Genomic DNA, 15,901 nt, shown 5'->3' with positions numbered 1-15,901 from the left:
AGTTCTTTGCTTAAGAAATTACTTAGAATTCTGTTAAATTCTGAAAATGTTTTTGTTTTAAATAAGAACCCAAAAGAATTTGAACAAATAAAAAAGAACATAAAAATTGTTCAGTGATCTATGCTGAACAGCAATTACACTGAATGTGCTGTACTTTTAGGTGTGTGTTGTAAAATACATACAAAAGAGATTTTGAATTGTACTGACCCTTGCTTTCTTACACTGCTGATTCCATATGTGACCACCTTCTTACCTTTTGACATAGTAAAATCTGGGAACGTCCTTCTAGACCCTTTTCAAGAGAAGTCATCATTCGCTGGTTCAAAGAAGAGCAGGTCCCTCGACGTGCTGGGTTTGAGAGGAACACCAACAGGATTGCTCAGTGGTTTCACGGTAATATCCTGATCTTTACTTTCCCATCTTATAGACCTGTAAGCATACCTTCAGGAAGTAAATCTTACCGACCTTTCCTTTCAGAAAGGAATGTTTGCTGACAATGTGAAACCTGCTGCATGTTTCGTATTTTTTTTGCATCATTCCTTTTTCTTAGCATGTGCTTTTCCTATTTTCTTTTTCTGATTAAGTAGATTTGTGACTCAAATCACTGATGTTTTTCAGGAGTATTTTGATTAAAAAAAAATAATAAAAAATGCTTTCTGTAATATGGCAAGCCAAGCAGGAAGAACAGACTAAGATGGGATGAGGGGGATTTAAAATGAAGTGGCGAATACTATAGTGGTATGTTATGTGAATGTCTCACATTAAATCTTTTCTTTCCCTGATTGGCAAACAAGATTTGAACTTATGTGTCTAACACCTGTTGCGCTTTGCATACCATGGTATCTTTTATTTTCTCTTTGTTTTGCAAAGAAGAAATATTGAGATGTCTTCATTTTTTTCTGAATGTCTTGGAGAATACAGGAGAATGTGTCTGTCTTGCATAAGGAAATGGCAATACAAATGAAAGTCATTCTGCAAAGCCAGAATTATGGCTAACTACTTGAGCCAAATAAACAATAATGTAATAATCATTTGGATAGGTGGGTGTTTCTATGGAAAAGACTACCACCTAGTATTTAATATTGTTAATATTGTGATTAACAATGGGTTTTCAAAACCTCTATAAAAACATCATTGAAGAACTTCTGTATTTTCTTCTATCCCAGTTTTGGACTTTAAAATGGGAGGATACTGTTCTGCTCACATTAAGATCTTTTTGAATGCAGTGCATTAAGATATCTATTACAGCATTATTAAAGAAGTGCATTAGTTAGGTACAGAATTACATGGTTTTGCTGAGGTCAGCAGGCCCTTGCTTATCAGATTCGACTGGCAAGTCCTTCAGCTTTTTTTTTTTTTTTTTTTTTTCCTTCAAGATTAAGCACTAGCTTATTTGCTGTCTTCAAATTGTACTATAAATGTCTGATATTTTCTACTCATATAGAGATGAAGGCTTTGGGTTGTTGTTAGGCTATATTTAAAAAAGACAAGTAATAAAAGAAAATGTAGTTGCTGTTATATCTTTATCTTGTGTTATGTTAATATGATAAGGTGCTGATCTCTTCTCTCTATTGACCAGTGATAGGATCCGAGGAAATGGTATTCAGCTGCATCAGGAGAGGATCAGGTTGGGTATTAGGAAAAAGTTATTCACGGAGAGGGTGGTCAGGCCCTGGAACAGGCTCTGAGGGAAGAACTCCAAGCTGCTGGAGTACAAGGGGAATGCTCTCTGAAATAGGGTTTGATCTCTGTGTGGAGCCAGGGGTTGGATTCAGTGATTCTTGTGGGTTTCTTCCAACTCAGGATATTCTGTGATACTATAATTTGTTTCCTCTGTTTTCCCTTGTCCTTTAGCCTTTCTCTTCTACTTGAAATCTGCTTAATAGTGTTATTTTTTTTTTCCTTTTCCAATTGGTTTGCCAGCCGTTATGTTCAGAAGAAACTTCAAAAATGTAGGACATTGAGCCATCACGTATTCTGTTCAGCATTTGGTTATTTTTCATTCAGAACATACAAGAGAGTTAGTTCCCTTCTTGTCTGGGGAGTGGTTGATTTCTAAGTATTTCCCCAGCTTTAGTTGATTCTAATGTCTTACTACTGTTGATTTTATTTATCCACTTTTTCCACATTATTTATCCATTTTATTTATCTGAGAGAGTGGGATCTCTAGGAAGTATGCTGAGTGTAATGTGAGATGACTAAATGAGGAATTTGCGAATTGCCTGTCTGTTATGTGGCTTCATGTATGTTTGCTAAGCGCTTTATGCAGCATTGTGTCAACTCTGCTTGCCTTGAGGTTGAAAGAATAGTTCAAAGACTGCAGTTCAGAATATCACAGAATCACAGAATGGCCAGGGTTGGAAGGGACCTCAAGGATCATGAATCACCAACCCCCCTGCCACAGACAGGGCCACCAACCTCCCCATTTAATACCAGACCAGGCTGCCCAAGGCCCCATCCAGCTTGGCCTTCAACAGTTCCAGGGATGGACAGGGCATCCACAACCTCTCTGGGCAGTCTGTTCCAGCACCTCACCACTCTCATAGTAAAGAACTTCCCCCTGACATCCAACCTAAATCTTGCCTCCCTCTTAAACTTAAAACTGTTTCCCCTTGTCCTGCTGTTATCTACTCTTTCAAAGAGTTGATTCCCCTCTGTTTGTAGGCTGCCTTTAGGTACTGAAAGGCTGCAATGAGGTCACCTCACAGCCTTCTTTTCTTCAGGAAAAGAATATCTGTAAATTTCATGGCTTGTGAGTGCTGGGGGAAGGTACCAGGTGAACACAAGCTGATGGTTATTGCCGTCTGGTAGAAGGAATGCACAGGTTGCCTTCAGTCATCATTCCTATTCCACATAGATATTACCACAAATGTTTTTAGGACTTGCTGTCACCTTTTCTGGAAGTCTTACTAAGAGCAGATCTGGAACAAGTTTGGTCACCAAATTATGTTCTCATTGTATAACTTTACATCAGAGAATAGATAGAGGCATACTATTAGGCATGAGTAGAAAGGTATACATTTTTGTCATCCATACCGACCCTATTCTGTGCGTACACAGAGCACATTAGTCTCCAAGGCTGTTAGTCTCATGTTTTCATCACTGCTGAATTCACGCACAGAGATGAAAGATGTTCATATGCCAGCTGTTATGCAGGATGAAGAAGAGCCCTCTGTTGGATAATATGGAGCTCGTTACATGCTGAATGAGGCAAGTCAGGCTGAAAAATCTGTCTAGCATTTGAAGGTCTGATGACAGGGTCACTCCGGTTTTGCACCATAGCCTGTAGATAATAGCCATACTGTAGTTTTAATTTATTTTAAATAATTATAAAGTAGTACTGTTTATAACCTCCATGTATAGGTTTTATGTTTTGGAATGCTATGCAAGAAGAAGATTGTCCTTGCAGGGCTCTACATATTCTCTATATGGGTGGATTTAAACATAGCTATTAGAATCATGTTTACCTATTCATTTTTTGGGAGATGGAATGATGTTTTTTATGTTCCCAGAATGGTTCACTATCAAACATTTACTGCATTTCTAATAGTGCTTTTCTGAGACAGAATTTGGAGTTGTGTTTAGATCCTGCAATAGGTTCCTGCATATGATTATGGATGTTATGAGTAAAGTCAGATACATAAATTATGATCCAAATCCTTCATCAGCTCTAGTTCAATTCTCAGCTTCTTCCTTAGGAAATAATAGATGTTTTGCTGTTTCTGAGAACTAAGATGATCCTTCATATACCACGTCACTCTACCTAGTTCATAATGATTGTTTTAGTGTGTTGATTCTTTTGAAGGTTTTGGAGTTGTATTTCTAGTGCCATTACAGTTCCAAAGTGTCTACACAGGCAGGTTATTAGCAAACAAAATAAATGTTTTAGACTCATGGCTCCACTTGGAAGGGAGCAAAGTATCACGGTGAGGTAATGTGAGCTGTAGCGTGTGGCAAGGAGAAAGGAAGCTCAGAAGAGCAGCAGGGAAATTGTAGAATGAGGTAAATGAATAATTAATGTGAATAGGCTAATTGCTAGTGTGGAATTGTTTTCTTATTCTTCTACAATACATTGTCCTTCTTGACTGCTTGTTAACTGGAAACTATGTTCTAAAGATGTAGATGAGATAGAGAAAGGCAATTTCACTAAGGAGATACTGTAGGCACTAAAAATGTGAGACTATAAATAACAGGTGACTACAGGAGTAGAAACAAGTTTATAGTGTTAACAGTTTCATTAATACAAACTGATCAGGTGCCATGCCTGATCAAAGATTAAAAAATATGGTGTTTTTTTTTGCCAATTATGTGCTTTCGAGTTTAAGCTTGTGCCAGAAAGTTCTTTGAATCTTTTTCATAGAGCTTACTTCTGTGTGAGCTCATTAATCGCTTAATGGAAAAATATTTTGCTATTAAAAATGAAATTGATTTACATTCTGGAGACTTGTTGCCCCTTCTATTTAAAACACTTTTAAAGATTTTCATCTCTGTGTGCTTCTATTACAACATGAGCACTTATGATTTCATTTAGTAGGCCACAGTGATGGCTTAGTGTATTTGCCTGTAATTTTACGTTAGTGCTCTGTGTTGTGTCGCCTTAGTGAATTGGACTGTAGGTGGTTAGTTTTTCTCAATTACTATATCTATTTCATTCAGACTGTATGTAACATCACATTACATAAAGTAAAAAGGAGAGATTGTATAATCATAGAACTGTAGAGTTAGAAGAGACCTTGTAAGTCTTCAGGGATGGGGCATCAACCACATCTCTGACCAACCTGTTCTTCCGTCTTCCCACCCTCAGTGTAAAAGACCTTTTCCTCGAACCCAATCTAAATCTACCTTCTTCGAGCTTGTATCCATTTCCCCTTGTTTTGTCACAACAGATCCTGCTAAAGAGTCTATCTGCTTCTTTCCTGTAGCTCCCCTTTAGATATTGAAAGGCCACTATCAGGTCACCTCGCAGCCTTCTCTTCTCCAGGCTGAACAGCCCCGGCTCCGTCAGCCTGTCCTCGTAGGAGAGGTGTTCCATCATTTTTGTGGCTCTCCTCTAGACGCACTCCATGAGGCCCATGTCTCTTTTGTACTGAGGACTCCACATTTGGATGCAGTACTCCAGGTAAGCCCTCACCTGCACAGAATAGAGGAGCAGGATCGCTTCCATCGACCTGCTGGTCACGCATCTTTTGATGCAGCCCACTATACATTTGGCTTTCTGTGCTGCAAGGTCATGCTGCTCTCTCATGTTCAGCTTCCCGTCTGCCAGTATCCCCAGGTCTTTTTTGACTGGGCTGTACTCAATCCTTTCATCCCTCAGCTTGTATTGGTAATGAGGGTTGCCTCAACCCATGTGCCATGTCTTGCGTTTGGATTTGTTGAACATCATGAGGTTCATCTGGGCCCACTGTTCAAGCCTGTCATGTCCCTCTGAAAGCATTCTGTCCCTCTGCTGTGTCAACTACACACCACAGTTTGGTGTTATCAGCGAACTTGCTGAGGGTGCTCTCGACCCTGCTGTCAATGTCACTGATGAAGATATTGAAGAGTATCAGTCACAGCACTGACCCTTGAGGGACGCCACTCACCACTGATCTCCATTCAGACATGGATCCATTGACCACCATTCTCTGGACTTGATCCTGCAGCCAGTTCTTTGTCCATTCAACATTCCACCAGTCAAATCAGTACCTTTCCAGTTGGGAGAGAAGGATGTTGTGGGGTACTGTCAAAGGCCTTGCTAAGCCTAGATAGATGATATCAGTGGCTCTTCCCCTGTCCATTGATGCAGGATGTTCCTGAGCTGAAAGCTCTGCTGTTCATCTATGGAAATGAAAGAAATATCTATGTAAAAAAACTCAAACAAGTGAGAGCATAGATTATTTGGAAAAAAAAAATAAAAAAACATATATAAGGACCTAAAACTTATGCATTTTAAAGAAAATAAGGACGAATATGTTCAAGTACAATGTCCTTCTACCTACAAAGGTTGTGTATTCTATGATTGGGGGAAAATGATGCTGATCACGTATTATGATAAAAGTGAATGCAGAAAGCCTTGTTTTCCTGACCAACTCCATGAATCTGAGCTGTGCTTCCCTTTTACATATACTGTAGTGTGTTCCCTAGACAAAGGATCATGTTTTTTCCTTTCTGTGTCAGTCATGTGTTTTCATTAGTTATTTCATCTGCACACAAAGTGCACTTAGATGTCAGCCATTGCCAGCATAAGGTATTCAGCTCATACTACATATCTTTAAATACTGGATCTGGATATTTCTCCTTTTCTAGCGTAGCACGTGTGTTCTGGATAGAACCTTGTTAGTGTTGGACAAACTACTGATATCATACCTATTAGTAATCCATATCTGATTGTCATGTGTGCCTGCAGCCCTTCTTTCTTTGCCTGCAGCATTATGCTAACATACATTCTACTTTACAAGCATCCACTTGGCCGCCTTCAGCTTACGCTAGAGTAAGTCACATTTATTATTTTCCCTGCAGTATTTTCTCTGTGAAGTACAACAAATATCTTTAGACTCAAGGTCAGAAAATTTTCCTGGTCGCTCAGCAGGTGGCCGCCTTTCTGATCCTTCTGTCTTACTACTCAAAGTACTGAAACCATGATGCTATTGATCCAGCCTGTAGGCAAAGGATGACAAGTTATCAGTTGGATAGTTCTTTTAAAACCATGCTGTTTTCCTGCTAAGCAAACCTACCTCTCTCAAACAAGGTATCAGCAGGTATGTTGTGTAGTCATGTGGGGGGGGAAGCATGCACCTGCACAAAATTACGTTGCTGGTTAGTCTTAAGTATAGATCAGCCAGTTAGAAACAGATTGTGACACTTAAAGTGCTCTCACCACGGGAGATAAACAGTAGGAGATAATATGAAACAAAGCGAAGAGATTTCTATGAGTCTGTTGGCAGCTAAACCTTTATGAGCAGCTTCTCAATATGATTCTGGATGAAGGCAGAATGAGTTGCAGAGTGGGAAACACAAATTCACTCTTTTCCTGCAAGGGAATGACAACTCCTTCTCTCTTGAATTTCAGAAAAGTCAGTTCTTCTTTCTACTTCCTTGTCTTTCAGTGAATGGGACTGTCACATCACCATCTTGTGAAACTTTTTGAGGTAAAACTCCAAAAGAGCTTGACAGAGTAACACACTGTATTGTAACTTACTTCCGCATCCAGGATGAGTACCTGTAGTATAACACATAATAGACCTTAATCCATTATATGAAAGATTAAATTATATAGAATTCCACGGAAGATTCTGCCATTGCTATTAATGCTGTCACTGTTGTATTTCTGGGGAGCACATGGATTTTTGTAAATCCATTCCACTGTGCTTGATGGAAAAAATGTTTTGGATTTGTAGTGAGATGCAAATATTTACAGATGTTTCTGTGCAAGATATCAGAGAATTAATTAACCGTGGGACAGAACTTGCTTCTGTTTTCATTCTTAACCATGCTGTTGTTTTCGGAGTAAGCTTTGAGATCAAATCAAATACTAATTTTTAATGACTGCTTAGTTAAAAACTAACAAAAAAAAAAAAACATGTAGAAAGATCCCTTCTAAGTCCAGTAATGTGATCGTGAGAACAAATGTAAATAGACTTCAGATTTGACTACTAAAAAAAAAAATAATACGGATTCTTAAACCTTGTATATATTCAATATACTCTCAGGCAAAAACATTTTCTTTCACCAGTGAAAAAGCTTTGAAAGTGAAGAACTCAGTATATTTTCTGCTTAGTTTCCTGCTATAAGATATATTGTAAAATCTCATTTTTAGGTCTGCATGTTATCTGTGACTTTTTCTCCTTATATTGAGTGAGCTCTTCTGTTATTGTGGTTTGCTGTTACAGTTGTCATTGAGATTTCAAAAAAAAGTCTTAACAGCTTCTTCAACATCTATGAAATGTTCTATGTACATTGTGAAATGTGTTTTTGAAGACCATCATTGACATATTTGTTTGGTAGTAAATATGATGTGATAGGCACGTGGCTATTTGTACACATATAAAAAAAAAAAAATCCTTAAATTTTCCTATTTTTTGGATCTGTTCATTTCGTTATAGAAAAGTAGATGGCTTGAGTGATTATTTTTTAGTGGTGGATGTATTTTTGTCAACAGCCAGATGCCTTTGTATGTTCAACTGCCTTTCTTCTGTGTCTAATTCACAATGAATAACATTATCACTAGAAGCTCTGGGAAGTTTTTATTTACCTGATATTGTTAAGTAGTTTTGGTGATCTCAGAGAAAATTGAACTGTATAATTGTCATTACAACTGATAACATCTTCAGTGTGTTTGTGTTAGTGTGTTTGGCTACAAACGGGGGGCCAAATTTGTAGCACTACTCTCTCTAGGTTCTTTTTGAAGTTAGTTGTTTCATGCTAGGTTCATACAGCAACTGTCAACCTATGTTGTAAGGTGCAAGGAAACTTACCATGGGAAGGGAGAAGCTGGATATTTCTGCAGCTTGTTGACAATGCCTTTCTGGACCCTACCTGATTGAGCCCTGGCTGACTTCCCAGGGCTGCTGTATGACAGACTCAGAATGAAAAAGTCAGCTCTTGTTTATAGGTCAAACTGGAACTTTAATGACTCTTGTTGGATGCAGTGAAGAATCTAAACTTTCATAGACTCAGATAAAAAGCAAATTAAAATTAAAATGACATAGGTATATCAATACAAATTGGTATCAGTGTAAAAGGCCAGTGGAAAATATTAGCAGCTCTAGTAAATTAGAAGTTTGTTCAAGGCTGTAACGTGATATTCTGTTTACTACCATGTTACTCAATTAACTTCTAGACATTTCAGTGTCTATTCATTGGGCAAATGCTCTTACAGTGAGACTGTTAAATTAATGAAATCGTATTCATAATGCATCCTCATTGTGCTGAATGACAGATCAATATCTGCATAAAATAAAGCCAGTTAATGTAGCAGTATACCGGGAAGACTCTGTAAGAAGGCTCTGAATACAATCAACCTGGTTGTCACCTCTCCATAGTTAACTGGTAAAATTTAAAAAAAAAACCACTTTCCATACATCTGCACACTTTATATTACACCACTCAGGATGTTTTTTTACAGAAAATGTTGAAGCTTGCCTATTTACAGATAGATTTGCTTTTCATTTAACTCATTAGCACATTTTCTATATCTAGTATTCCTTACTTATGTTGAAATCTTACTGTTCTGTTTCATAGTAGTGACTGTGAAGCTTCATGTTTGCTTTAGGTAGGACTACAAATTAATTGCCATTCTGTGAAGCACTACCACTAAGTATTTGTAAATATTATTTCTACAGATACAAAATAGAAACAAATTACTTGGGCCCATAGAAATATCAATCATGTTTCCTAATCTAAAGCTCATCCAGACTTCTTCCTTTTATACTCTATACATATTTCTTAATCTTTTAACAAACACTTATGAAATTATACGCTATGTGAAGTATTCCAGAATCCAGTCAGTAATGCTTATTTTGGAAAATGTGTGCTTTTTTAAAGGACTGTGCAGTTTATCCTTCTAGATAGATGTTCTGTCTTTGACTCGTGTTTCTTGTTCAGATGAAACACTTGTTAATTTGCAAATATAAGTGTTTCTTCTGGCACTGTTTTTTTTTTTTTTTTTTTTAGAAGAATTTCTTGTTAAATGTACGTTTATAGTTGAGTGAAGTGAGATTAGGGAAGCTGATAAAATCCAATTCATGCCAAAATAGAGAGAAGTAATCTGAAAAAAACTAAAGCAGTAAAATTAAATGACAGAGATTGTACTATGCAACTTAATTACTCTCGAGATATTTTCTGACAGCTTCACGCAAAGCATAATGAGGACAAGATGTTACCTTTACTGAGATGATAAAACACTGTTAACAAAGGGATCCAGATATTTCAGGTTAACAGTTGTCTTCACATCTGAAAAGGAGAAATGAAATGAAGCCCATCTTTGGTGGTTTACTTTATGTATTGCTCTGAACATATTAAGAAATGACTCTTTTGTAAAGCACTTAATCCCCTAAATAAGATAGATTTAGGATGTACTGGATTTATGCTCAGTGCAGGGAAGGCTTTGTTCATGTTACTCTTTCTCTTAAACCCTTTTTTTCCTTCTTCTCTATTGCCACATTGGGACTCAACATCTATTTCTTCTTAGTAAAAACTTCTGAGCAGCAACTTGTGTAGAAGCAGCACAAGCACTGTTTCTGTCCCATGATGCTAAACATTGACGTTAACAAGCATTCTTCTTATTGGTTAGGTACATATGTCATCCAAATGAAGAGGAGAAGCTCCATTTAACCAAAATTTAAAAGCCTAAATATTCTGATGGAGTGTTATCCAGAAAAGTGCAAGCCACTTGCATGTCTGTGTTTGCATATAGGTATAAAATATTTTTAGCCAGCTGTAAGTAATTCTGTGGTATAGGTAGATTTCAAAACATAACAATTGAAATTTAATTGATATTATTATTTGTTTAGTTTGTTTCTTCCGTCTCTGTACTATGTTGTACAGAAATGCCATTTACATGATGCGGTCATCCAATAATACTTGTATTGAATCTGAATCCTAATTGTTCTTCTTGTGCTTCAGAAAGAGGACAGGGTTTAATTTGGTTTGTGCCACTTTAACAAGTGATTGAACCAAACTGTCAAGCACTTTTAGAAGTGACAGTGCATGAATATGTCAGTAAAAGCAAAAATGTATAATAGAGTTACCAAATGCACTTGGACAGCTTTTGGAGTAGTGTTTTCTTGCCTGTGGATATGATATATTAGAAACGTTTTAAACATAACAATTATTATGGCTTTGAGCGCAAAAGTAGCAGTGTTGGTTCTTGGAAATATAAAATTTAGGGATATAAAGAAGAACCATTCTCAGAAGCAATTTATCCATTTAAGAATCTCTCACTATGGCTTATTAGGACATAAATTCTAAAACAACTTTCTGCAGGGGCATTGTTCACTTAAGTTAGTTAGGAACTTCAGTACTTGCCATGAACAACTCATAAATCCTATGCCCCCCTCTGCTTTTATCTTGCTCTTTCATCTACCTACAGTAGATCTACATTAAGATCTACTGTAGTCAATATGTCTGCATATTTAAATGATTAAAGCTTACTTGTGTCAAAATTAATAAAGTCTCTTTTCTGGGTTAGATTTATTTGCAGGTTTTCTTGTGGAACACTTGAAATTTGGAAATAATCGTTGAAATGAGAACTGTTAATTAGAAGTTGTTAGTGGCTTTTATTTTGTGGTGAATCTTTTGACTTGGAAATACCATAGAAGTATTAGAAATAATGTTGTCAGTTTTTATACAAAAGCCATTCCTTCTGAACAGAAAACCTTTGCTTTGAAATTTCAATTAATTTATAGATTTAAAAGTTGAAAAAAAATGCAATAATATTTAAAAATATTATGAAACTGGAATATTCGTACTAACTAGCTCCAATATATTTATGGATCATCAATTTGACTATTTCTTTTTCCTGACATTAATGATTTACAGCAAATTTTGCTGGGGTAAAACCAATGAATTTCCCCATCTGCCAGGTGATGAGATGCCCATTCATTTTTTGTCTGTTGTTGAAGTCTTGCTCTGAACAAAGATCTTAAACTAAAATCTGGTTTCTCCAGTAGTAAGTCTGTTCTCATTTGCAAACATTTTGTTTGCAATTGTTCAGACTTGTTGTCTTCCACTTACAGAAAGTAGTAATATACACATACTAAGAGAGCAGATGCCTTGAGTTCTAGGTTCCAACTGCAGCTTAGTGCCACATAAGAGAACTTGCACAAAATTCTGATTCTAATGCTTTCAACTTTCAAAATTTCCTGTAATGGATAATTTTGACTTGCAAATGGTTTCCACTTTTTATATTACTTTTTCTGAGTTGTTTTTAAAATGAACTTTTTATCCAAAGAATAATTTCCCCCAGCCTCACATACTTCACTATATGTTGTACGTGTTCAGAACCATACCTCCCAGCTTAATTATCTTATTGTAAACATCTCTGTGTGGATGTCATCCTGGCCAAGGCTATTTAATAGTAGCAATATTCTGTGCACCACTCTTGTTTATTTTCTACCTCTGGAGTATAATCTGACAATGTTGCTTCAAAATTGGTTGTATGAAGCCAGGAAGGAGCTGTGTAAAAAGAGACTATTTTTAAAATTAATTCTTCAACTTTGTCTTTTTACAGAAAACTTGATCAAAAGAGTCTCATCAAGAAGTTCATTTGTGTAATTGGCTTGACAAAAGCTTGATCTTCTATATTTTCTTGTGTCTGTGCTGCCCTCAGAAGTAGTCAGGAGGGGCAAGGATTTATGATGGCTGGAGTTATGAGAACATAAGCAGATCCTTGGAGGGCTTTTGATCTCTTATCCTCTCCTTTTGCAGACCAGCTTTCTTATCTTTTCCCTTGATGTAGATTTCATTTGCATATTGGAAGATTTTCTCTATCCTTTTTGAATTCAGAAATTCAAATTCAGTAAATCAAAGTATGAGGATTTAAATGGGAGATTACAAGATGAGTAACTGATCTGGTTAAGAAGAATGGCTCGCGAATGATGCCCACAAGCTAAAATTTCTTTTTCTTTTTCCTCTGTTATTTGTGTGATCAGGACCAAACGAATGCAACTATTTTGCCTACCTGGAGAAAGTATGGTGAGTTTTGTCCAGCTTTCTAAGAAAGTGCCAACTGTTTCAGTGTTCGTGCGCAACACTTTATCAGTACTGTTGTACTAGAGCAGAGCTATTTCTCTTCTATTACTCGGCCAGGATCAAAGCTTAAATCAGCTTCTTTCCTTCAGATATTTTTTTTGTGTGTGCACTACACCATCCTATAGTTTCTAGCCTAGTCAGGCTGCTCAAGTGAGCTATTCCTGTGAGTGCTTTACTGTTTTTACAAATGCTCGTATTTCAAGAGGTACAGTAAGGTTTTAGCGTCTACTTTGCAGTAGTCACATCATACCTCTATCACAAAAGTTTATTGATAGTTTGTTTAGTGGGTTTTTTCACACTGAACAGGAATAAAAATACACTTCCATTTATATGATAAAGAGGTGAGTGTATCCTACAGGAGTAATGTTTGTAATAAAATTCCCTATTTGGATTAGCATATTGATATTCTTTCAAAGACTGCTTGTTTCTTATCTTCAGACTTCTCCATGAATATGCTTATTTCCATGCTATAAAGGCTAGTCTGACAGTCCTTGAATTATAGAATCATAGAATCATGGAGTTGTTTGGGTTAGAAGGGACCTCAAAGATCCTTTAGTTAAAAGCCCCATGCGATGGGCATGGTTGCCACCTGCTAGAACAGTATCCACTGGGCACCATCCAACCTGATCTTGAAAACCTCTAGGGATGGGACATGTGCAGCCTCGCTGAGCAGAGTGTTTGATCATATCACCTCCCTCCCTGTGAAAAATTTCACCCTGGAATGTATTCTAAATCTCCCATCCATTAGTTGCCCTGTCCTGTTACTATTTAGTCATGTAAAAAGTTACTTTCAGAGTGACCTGTGCATTTTTTAAAAATGTTAACTAAGTACAGTGGTGTCTAGGTTGCTTGTACAGGACGGATGTGGTTTTTTTTTCCTTTTGTTTGCTTTTTTTTTTTTTTTTTTTTTTTTTAACTTTCAAAAAACTTTTATAAAACTTTTATTTTCTGTTTTCATCCCAACAGAAAAGAGAAAAACACAATTATGAAGAATATTTGCATTGTTTATGAAGGGCATTCCCTGGTATCAGTCTTACCTTGACTTTACCAGAACGTAGAAGCTTCCAATTTAAGTCAGTGTGAGCATTATGACATAAAATATTCTTGCCTCTATTTTTTTATTAAGTTATTGATACTAAGTAGGTAAATTACACTCATGGAATATGGTTGAAGAAGACATTGAGAATATAAAGGTAAATTGCTCCAATTTTTGTATGACCTACTTTTCAAAAACTGTATAGATGAGAAAAACTAAGGGATAATAGCAGAGGTTTAATGCAGGACAGCCCATCCCTAAAGAAAAGTTCAAATGTATACATACAGATGAGGTAAAATTAGAAACACAAAAGATTAAATCCCTTTATTGTACAATCTTTTCTTTTATGATAGGCAACAATAATGTACAAAGAAGAGTTTGAAATCTGTTTTCCTTCTGGCTAATGCATTCTATATGCTGATCTGAAAGTAAGGAAAGAAAGAAACCAGCACTGTGCTTTGAGGAGACATTAAAAGACAAATTTATAGCTCTATTATACCAGTGGTGTATTCAGGCAAGTAATGCAAACGCCTATCTTTTATGTGCTGCACTGCTTGTTAGTGAATGCGGTGTAAATATTTTGACAGTGAGTATAAAAGGCTTTTTACAGTATTTGATAGTCTGGATGTAGAACGAACTTTAAAGGAGACAATTAATGAGTATGTTTTCAGCAAAGTGCATAGGGAATTAACTCTGAGCCACACTGGCGACAATGAATGTAGCGCATCTGATTTTCTGTAGATCTGAAGGAAAATACCCATTATAATTGTATTACTCATTTAGATAGAATTTTCAGAGATCCCTGGGAGTGGAAGGCAATCATTTCTTTCTGAATTTTAGTAGCTTTTTAATTGCTTTAAGGAATCTTTACTTCAGAGAATTAAGGAAGCTTCTGAGATCTGAGCTTTCCTTCTTTTATGAGCTGATCCTGATAGAACAGAGAGATGAATCTGTACTATAAAACAAAACAAAACATCAGTAGTGTGTATTTATTCCTATGACACTTTGTCTTGGTGAATTTCTCCTGTAAGTAGAGGCAAAGGGTAGTTCTGTTCACCTTACGTCTTCAAGGAGAGCTTGTTCAAAAGCATAGTGTGTCATTAATATTCCTCATCCTTGCCTGAAGGGATCTCAAGCCATCAGAAGCACATTATTCCTCTGAGCCTTCATTTTCTATATGTCTCTGTTTGTAGCCCAGAACATGCTGTCCATGCTGAGCAAGGCTTACAGGGGAGGTAGCTGAAATTCACTGAAGTGTTGTTTCCCAGTGCTGTTTGTATCTTCCATCTACCAGGATGGTTAAAAAGAAGAACAATCAAGAAGAATGGGTAGTGAACTCCTGCTTACTTTTCCATAGTGCAGATTAATCTCTATTTCAGGCATGCTACTTGATACATTGCTGCTGAGCTTGCACAGTATAAAAGGTGGTGAATCTGGAATAAAAAAGGTGTCTGCAGAGGCTTCCTAACCAATGTTTGTTCACTTTGCCTCTGTAACTCAGAGAAGTCTGGCTCTTTCCTGACAGCTGAGTACCAGAAAACTGTCTGTGAAATGTCCAGTGTACTTCAAACTTACATTCAATCAGTTGCTTCCTAAGTACATCCTGGCTTTCCTTCCCATTTTTCTTCTTAACATACAGGAAGGTTTTAATTTCAATTAAACCTGTATTTTATGTTTTGCTTTATGTGACCTATTGTCAGTCTTTCTTTCTTATCAGCACAAAGACCTAGGGACCCTTGTTTCATAACTGTTGTGGCCACTGTACTATTTACTGGGACTTAAATCAGATTACCAGTGTGAAGAAAAACAATAATATCAGCATTATCATCCCTGTAAGTAGGAAGAGCATTTCATAGGAGTGCTGCAATCCTGGACTTTTTGGGTTCTTGTGACACTTGTCAGATTTTGGAAAACAAACACAAACAAGCAAAAACCTCAACTGTTAATATGATGGTGTGTGGCATTTTATTTTCTCTATTATTATTTAAAACCTGGGCATTTATTTTGATGCCTAAATGGGAGTAGAACTCTTTTGAAGGTCTAGTCCCATGTGAGTTTATTCTCCATTAACAGCAGATGGTGAATGGTTTCAGCAGCTTTGTTTCTATTACCAGCAGGCTTTGATTTACTCCT

The 15,901-nt window shown here is 36.7% G+C and overlaps 1 protein-coding gene across 1 annotated transcript in view; it reads left to right on the top strand.

Moving 5' to 3' along the window:
• SH2D4B (SH2 domain containing 4B) overlaps positions 1–15,901 on the top strand; it is a 67,448-nt gene that overhangs the window by 37,481 nt on the left and 14,066 nt on the right. The window contains exon 6 of the mRNA XM_052677650.1: positions 266–393. Within this exon, the coding sequence (XP_052533610.1) occupies positions 266–393 (128 nt within the window). The remainder of the gene's footprint in view (positions 1–265; positions 394–15,901) is intronic.

The sequence above is a fragment of the Tympanuchus pallidicinctus genome, unplaced genomic scaffold, assembly GCF_026119805.1.
Source record: "Tympanuchus pallidicinctus isolate F22 unplaced genomic scaffold, pur_lepc_1.0 scaffold16, whole genome shotgun sequence".
In the NCBI taxonomy this organism is placed as follows: Eukaryota; Metazoa; Chordata; class Aves; order Galliformes; family Phasianidae; genus Tympanuchus; species Tympanuchus pallidicinctus.
Note: the sequence above shows the minus strand (reverse complement) of the source record. Positions and strands in the feature narration are given on the sequence as shown.